The following is an 8,578-nucleotide window of genomic DNA, read 5'->3' on the forward strand; positions in this document are numbered from 1 at the left end:
TAAGACTAAAATAACTATAGGTAATTAAATTTTAGTATTTAAATTAAACGAATTATAGTTTAGAACTTATTTTGAATGTCCTTAAATCCGAGAATTAAAATGATAGCAAATCGCAATTTCCAAACTAAATTTGTCATAATCTCTTGATTATTGATATTTTTAAGCGATCTTGTTCCTCTTTGTAACAAGCAATGTATAGTTTAACAAAGAATGGTAATCGTTATTTATATTACTTTTATCTATAAGAAAACAATCGCCTCTTTCTCCAATTCTGATTATGTTACTAAAGTTTGTGTTGTTTTGCAGTTTTAATCGTAATTCAAATTAATGCGGACGGTATCCCGTGAGGATCTTTAAATACTAATTACTAAATTAGATGTTAGATTCGATCTACAAACTCCTATTTTTTTTTATAGATGATAATAATTTCCGTTTTGATCTACTAATTTCCGTTTTAATATTCCAGAAGAATATTTATTTTGGACTTAGCTAAATGCCGTAGTAATAAGATGGAGTATGTGCTATAAGATTAATTAAGGATGTGACTCTCACTTCTGTCCTATAACATTAATCATGTCCTTTTGTATAGGGCCCTTATATTCGGTAAGCTCGATCTGGGGACAACAAACTTGTAAAGTAATTGATGACAAATTTATACATCCCAAGTAATGTTTTGATCTTATCGCCAAGGTTAAGAAATTTGAACCACAAAGAATGCAAAACTATTTTCGGATCTTTTCATAAACCATAAATCGTGATGAGCGTTAAGAAGCACTTTCTAATAAATAAATAAAAAGTTAAGTTATATTTGTAACTAATGACAACTAAGTTTATTTTCTTAAAAAAAAAAAAAAAACTGATGACAACTAAAATCTACAGTAGACCATACATTTGGATGGACGTCTCTAGTCCTAGTTCAAAATTCCAATCCATTCAATATTTTTTTTTTCACTCTATTCATAATTGTCCAATTTTCTTAAGGCAGAAGTTTAGGAGAAAAAACAAAGTTATTTTATTTCACAATGAAGGCATTTGGTCTTCAAAAGGCATGAAATGAAGGTTTCAGGTCTGTCATCTGTGAATCAGATTCAAAGCTTACTTTGGAGTTAATTCAGCATCATTGTGATCAGTATCATCCTCATTTTTTTTTTCATTCATTCATGATCTCATGGCTTTGGATTGGGTTATTTTGTTCCGTCACACGTTACGGGAAGGCAATGCTTGCGCATATTATCTTGCAAAGCATGATAATGTTTTTCTGCACTGGATGGAGTGCCCCTCTTAGCTAGGCAAACCACCAAAAATGGTGGTTGACCTCCGTCAAACACCGTTGAGCTGGAATAAAAGAATATTATATATATTCTTATTTGATAATTTTTAATAAAAATGTAAATAATAGAAAGAAAAGCAGAGTGGCAGTTCCAAAAAGGGAAAATTTCCCAAAATTATATTAAATGAAAAGACCAAAAAAGGGGTAAAGTTCCAAAAATTCCTAAATTATTTTCTCCTACTTGCCTTCTCTCCCGCTTCTCCGTGGCTTCTCCCAAAAGAGGCTTGGCGGGTGATTGATTGGGTAACAAGCTCACACCTCAGTCTTTTAATTCTTTTATCAAGTGGCACTTCATTGTTGCTATATCTAAAGCATTAAACAAGTGTTATGTTCTCATGTTTTATAATTTAGAATTTTCTTGTTTAGTTTTTCATTGAGTTTCATAGAAGATGCAAAAACTAATTGATAATAGTATTAATAGAACTCAACTAGTTATGTTAGGTTTACTAACATATTAAATGAAAGAACTCAATTTATATATACTTTTGATATATCTTGATTGATATGTGATGATTATATGTTTATCATTAATGTGAACTTAATAATTTTGTCAATTTAGACAAGAAAATGTTTTAGTCTGTTATGCAATTTTGGTGCTGCTAGCAAAAATGAAAGTGCACAAAATTCCTTCATCCTAATTTTGTTCTTAATTAAATAATAAAATTTAATATTTCTATCTTATCTTCCTCCCCTTATCTCTCTCTTTTTTCCCTATTTCCAACAATCCAAATGCAACATTAGTTAATTATAAGTTTAGTCTTTTTTTTTTTACAGAAATAACTTTGTTGTTGACTCTCTCTTTTGGTGAAAATTATTTCATTATTATGCATATTTAAGTCTAGTAAAACATTGCCCTTTTCTTTCATACTCAATGCGTTGTTGTTGACTCAACTAGTTGTTGCAAGTTGCAACAACAACTTGCAAAATCACAAGTCTTGACACTGCTGGATATGCACTCCAATCTTAAGGATACGCATTCTACGTGTACTTGTGAGTTGCGATGCATGGCCTTCTGTAAATTACATATATATTTCCACCTTTTATTAATTAGTTGAAAAAATGGTGAATTAATAAAAACTTTTAGTCAAATATTAGTATAGTCAAAACTCAAAAGTCTAAAGACACAAATGAGGGTTGACTGCGATTGGAATTCTAGCATCTAATTTTAATTTGCTAAATAATTTTATAAATAGTCCCTAAGTTTCCATTGCCTTGAAGGTTTTTTTTATTATTATTTTATGGACTTTTGACCCACGCCCATATAGCTAGAAAAGAATTGGGCAAAAGTAATCCATTTGAAAGCTCTATATAATTTTAAAATATAAATAAGTAGAAAAAGTTTGCTTTTAATTGTTTCCTGTGAGATTAATTCGTGGGTCGAAAGTTGTGGTTATAAAGTCTATCCTTTTTTTTAACTCCAGCCTATCCTTATATTGATGATTTCAGGATTTAAACTCTTTTTTTTATAAAAGGATTTAAACTCTTATAATTATAGATAAAGTGCCCTTGAAATCATAATCCACTTTTACTATTATCATCATTAACTTTTAATTTAGGAAAACATTTATTAATTAGAAAATTGGAGAACAACTAAAATGTTGTTTCTCTAATTTTAGAGTATAGTTTTGAGATATGTATATACGAAAAAAAGCAGAAAATAAATGATAGATAGAGATGATTATACATGATATCACATATGGTATTAAGATATTTTATGTCCAAATAATGAAATTGTTTATTTATTTTTTAATTTAAATCACATTCGGTTTGAGTGACAAACATTCAAACATAGAATTAACTCTTCCATGAAATATATTTTCATTACAGAACATGTTCCATGAGTATATATTTTTCTTTCTGAGTAATGCATGGAAAGGTAAGTAATTCACTTATTTTTTACTAGTAACATTTACTTTTGCCTAAGTTGTAACTGCTGGGTATATCCTGCATTAACCTGCGAATCTGTTCATTCCTTCCCCACTCACCACCCCCCTTGACTTTGTGTTTACATTATTGGAATGACAAAGCTGACGAAGATTAATCATCAACTCACCGACCATATCATCTACTCATTCCCATACAGATCATAATGACGTGGAATTGATTAATTGTTGTACTTAACAATTGGTATTCTGCCTAAAGCATTCAAGGCTGTTGAAATTGGAAACCAGGAATTTTAGTATGTCCTTTTTTGGACCAAGGATTTTGGTAGAGGCAATCTTGTTCTTTTTTGTTCATTCTTTTTCTTTTTTTGTGTATAAAAGTTGAAGTGATTTTATATATAAAGATTTACAAAATCAGAACAGACATGAAAGATTCAAATAACGTTGATAATATTCACCAATAAAATCTTTACATTAATAATGAGGTATAAATTCACATCCTTTGGAGATAGATATATAAGTCAATTCTGATCCATTGGACTGGTATTTGTTGATTTTTTTTGTTTGTTATTTTCTAGAGTTTATATTCCCCTTATTTTGATTTATTTGACAATTAAATTGTCCTTCATCATGCTTAAAACCATAGGTGAAAAATTAATTATATCGGGCTCTAGCTTTTAAATAATACTATACCAAAGGGTCTGTTGTATTGTAGGCAGAATATTTTAGGAGGGACAACATACATGTGTAAGCTGTAGACAAAGTTCAAATGCTAAATACAAAATCGGAATCTGCACAGCATTATTTACAATTAGTTAATCACAAGCGTGCCTTTGCTTTGCAATGTACACGTACAAACAGTCTCCATGTGGATTTGAGGTTGGATACAAAAGCAAAAATGACATGCCACCTAAAAAAGTTAAGGGGGTAGCTTAGGTTTTTTCTGCCTTTAGGAAGGAAGAAAAAACAAAAAAAGTAATTGAGATTAAGGGCCTTAGGGGATTACTTTAATTGTACACCACTAAGTACATATATTAAAAAACAAGCAAATAGATCTACTAGATAGGCATGAAACTCACCCTCAAAATAATCAAACAAACCATGATTCTATGAGCAGAAAACACCATAGAGTACCTGCTTCCCAACAAGATAGATGGTGTGATGCACAATAGCACTTGAAGCCTACGATGTAAAGGTGTTGAGCATGATAATGATAACTTCTACTGACCATTTGCAACATGGTTACATGGGGAACCTTAAACTTCAATTATTCAATATTATTTTTGGGTGCTCATGATATCTTTGGATCAAGAGTCCAATACTAATCTTTCAAAATATAAAAATTTATTCAAGAGATTAATAATATTTTTTAAGAGGTGTTTTCTATTTAGATATATAAAGATCCAATCCTTAACCACATATTTGATAAACATAATTATCTGTTAAATATATTACGTCATATTAGTCTTTAAATTTAATGGTCATTAACTGAAATGTAAAATAATTGCACAGTATCATTTAATAATAATAATAATCGTTAATATAATTTTTAAAATAATTATCATGAAAATAATAATTTTATGATAGGTAATGAGTTGGAGTGGAATGACAATATATAATATTTTTGTATTAGTCTTTTTCTATCATTCAATATAGATATGAAGCAATGGGACCATAGAATCGTGTGAGTGGCCATGTGTAATTCACTTTTCAACAAGTTGCATTTGCAGCACAAATGCAGGGCTCTGAAAAGGGGAGGGAAAAATTCGTGTCCCACCCTCAAATCTCAACTACGTGATGGGGTACACCTTGCTTTTCAGCCACCGTGTCCCACATGACAAAGGACATGACAATACCACGGAATAAAAGAAAAGAAAAGAAACAAACATTAATCTTTATGACATCAAGTGGCGGTGAATGTGATAAGAGATTGAGACTTCTACTACCATTTTGACCACTATGAAATCATATGCTTGGCGTTTTCAATCTCTTTTTTTCTTCTCATAAATTCCTGTTGGCATCAGCAACGTACAAAATTACTAATTGCTGATTCCACTAATACTGTATACATGCAGGCAGCAACTTAAAAAAAAAAGGAAATTAACATAATAGTATATGATTACATTTGTGATCATTGTCAAAACAAATCTCCCAAAATTTTATTCCTACTCTCTACACATTGCTAATGTCCCAGAACAAAACTAGAGGAGACACCACCACCAAAATATATACAAAGGAGTTTGTTTGTTTCTTTCTATCTTGATATTATGAACTCCCAGGATTCATGAAAGAGAAATTGACCTGATTGATTCCATTGCAAATAGAGAAAGTTTGATATATATTTTTATATATGTCTTCCTTTCCTCATGTTTTCTTCCACAGCTTGGTATTTAACAAACGACACAAGCATTAGGATTCTCTTCCATGCTTTGAACATAGTAGTATGTGGTCATGTGGGGATTATAAGCCCTATAAGCCTTGACCAGCTCTAAAACTGGGTCTGGTGGAGGGGGTGGTGCCTCTTTCTTCTTCTCCTCTTCCTTCTTCTCTTCTTCTTTCTTTGGCTCTTCCTTCTTCTCTTCTTCTTTCTTAGGCTCTTCCTTTTTCTCCTCTTCCTTTTTGGCTTCACCCTCTTTCTTTGGCTCCTCTTTCTTCTCTTCTTTCTTTGGCTCCTCTTTCTTCTCGGGCTCCTTTGCTGGACCTACTGAGAGTATGTCTGTCTGCCAATACTTGCGGAGTTTGCTCACAACATTCACTGGATCAACTGTTCCTATCACTGTTAATTTCTTCTCCTTCATGTCCATAGAGATGGCATCAATCCCTACATTGTTCCACAGTTTGATTGTTAGGGGTTTTTTGCCTTAGAATAAGGAAATTGAAACCAAAAGCAATACAATGCCTTGGGACAACTGATCAAAACTTCAAATGTACGTGGAGGAGGCCAATCCAATTAATCAGAACAAACAAATCAAATAAGAACTACCTTGTCCAAGACTAAATAATTGTTTATTTAATGTAATTATATTGTGTGTATGATAAATAATCTCTGTTTTTTCTTTTTAATTCAAGATATCTTTTGACTTAGAGTCAAAAGACTAATCCTTCCATGTACAGAAATTTATTTAGAGAACTGAAGTCTCCCAACAGATATTCTTTCGTAGACAAATACATGAAGATCAAACCTCTAACTATCTCTAATTATATGTTTAAGAGTTCAGAAACCTTTCTATTTGAGCTTTAAAATTTTCTTTCAAATTAAAGAGATATTGTTTAACAAATTAGTAATTGAAAGTTGATCAATAAAAAACTGTCATGTTATAATTTGAGTGAACTTAATTGACTCTTAACAAGTAAAAGTTTAAGCAGAACATTTGGATCTTGGATCTTTATTATTTTTTTATATAATGGATCTTGTGACTCTTGTCCTTTGATTAGTTTTAATTTTTAAACACATCCACACGTATTTTCTAATAAATTCTCAAGTTAATCTAAGCCCACGCAAAAAATATTTTGTTTAGTATATAATAATATTATTAAAAAAATTATGGGTACCACCAATAAGAGACACCATAAAATTTCTCTACTCTTGGTTATATGAAAGAGAGTGCAACCAGCCACAACCCTTCCAAAACACGAAAACCCAATTCAAAATATTTTAATTAAAAATTAGATAATAGCATAATTAATTATAACGCATTTGGTATGTCTTCATCCCTAAACAAAGACACGACATGCTCTGTGACAAAATTGCCACAGTATTTAATACGGTTGATCTAATATAATAATTACAATAACATTGTTTTCACTCACTTTGTGAGTAATTTTGTTATACTCTTATCACATCATGTGCGGTACACATTCAACAAGTTTGAATATCATAATAAGTAATAAAAAATTAAAATACTGTAATAAGATGATATAATATGATTTTAAAATACTGCTAAAATATTTTACTGGACACAAATTAATTAAATAAAACTCGTGAAAATAATAACCATATGATCTCTGCTCCAATGTCACGTGACAATCATTTTGGAGGTTGCGTCACCCATCAGGTTAACTGTCACTCTCCTTCACCGGATCTTAAAATTTTGTGACATTCTCCAGATTTGGGCATTCCCAAACCAGAAATCTAGATATCATAGTATAATTAGAAGGAAAAAAAAAAGGTGAACAATGATTTGGTACCTGAAAGTGTTGAAACTGTTTTCAGGGCCTTCTGCTTTGCCTTGTCATCTGGCAAATCTAACTTGAGTACAAATTTCTGGAAGTAAAGAAATTGTATCAGAGAGTGATTCATTAGGCCCAGATTCAAATCATAACAACCTTATAATAACAAAGAATATTCATAGAATAAATAACCCATTAAATCCGAACCATCCAATTAAAAGTGACACACTTGAAACCTTTTATGACACTTTATTCATACCCCATATGTTCAATTAAATACAGAACCATGAATCTGATGGAGAAGATAACAATATTCATTTCAGACACATAACCCAGATCTTTAAATTGAAACGCACCCAAAAAAAAAGGAAAGGAAAGGAAAAGAGAGAAAGAAAAGCATAAAGTTCAAGGTGAATCAAAAGTGAATCAAGGTTTTGATGAGCTCATAAATTATAAATTATGAATTATCCTTTGCTAAAAAGGATAAAGAGAAAACAGAAGTAGAAAGTAAGAATCATACCTTCATGTTTTTATTTTATCCCTCTATGTTTTTTAGAGGGATGTTGTTGTGTGTGCAGATCAAAGGCAGAGAAATGTGAAGAAAAAACTTGGAGAGAAGTGAGAAGAAGAAAAGGGGATGTTAGCTAGAATGAGAATGGGAGATGAGATGAGAGAGTGCAATACGAAATCGAATAATGCTCTCTATGTTGAAAAAGACAGAGAGTGAGGAGTTGGAAACATTTTAATACCGGAAAATCCGAAATTGCAGAATAGGAGAGAGAAAAGAAAAAGCTAGGGAGAGGAGGAAAACATCAACAACTATGAAGATGTAGTACTATGTAATGAGTAATAATATTTACAGAAAATAATGTAATGGTAACAAGTGGAGGGTTATAGGCCATGACATGAGAAACAGAGTGAGCCCCTCTACGCATGAAACTGTGTGAACAAAGCATATATCACTCTCTCACTCTCTCAGCAAAAAGCCACGCGAAGCTGCTGAACGTGTGACTACTTGGTGAAGGGCCACCACAAGGTTGTATTAGGTCTTCTCTTTAATTAATTCCTTCTAATGTTTTGTTACGTGCTTTTACAACTTCGTGCATATTACTCAGACCTATCGTTAGATCAATCCAATGATTCTGTCTGACATATGTTTGCATACCATCGAGAGTGCATGTAGTTTAATTAGTGT

At 31.5% G+C, this 8,578-nt stretch overlaps 1 protein-coding gene across 2 annotated transcripts; it reads right to left on the minus strand.

Annotated features, from left to right (window-relative positions):
- Positions 1-5,186: 5,186 nt before the first annotated feature.
- On the minus strand, positions 5,187-8,304 carry LOC114425190 (heavy metal-associated isoprenylated plant protein 39-like). Of its 2 annotated transcripts, none has more exons than XM_028391996.1 (3): positions 7,904-8,304; positions 7,402-7,477; positions 5,187-6,034 (listed from the first exon to the last, which is right to left on the minus strand). In XM_028391996.1, the coding sequence occupies exons 1-3, from the start codon at positions 7,907-7,909 to the stop codon at positions 5,604-5,606; spliced, it is 513 nt and encodes a 170-aa protein (XP_028247797.1). In that variant the 5' UTR covers positions 7,910-8,304; the 3' UTR covers positions 5,187-5,603. The 2 variants fall into 2 exon arrangements, with proteins under 2 accessions (XP_028247797.1, XP_028247798.1); XM_028391997.1 differs by lacking the exon at positions 7,904-8,304 and adding an exon at positions 7,643-7,757.
- Between the last annotated feature and the right edge of the window lie 274 nt (positions 8,305-8,578).

Source organism: Glycine soja, chromosome 9, assembly GCF_004193775.1.
Source record: "Glycine soja cultivar W05 chromosome 9, ASM419377v2, whole genome shotgun sequence".
NCBI lineage: Eukaryota > Viridiplantae > Streptophyta > Magnoliopsida > Fabales > Fabaceae > Glycine > Glycine soja.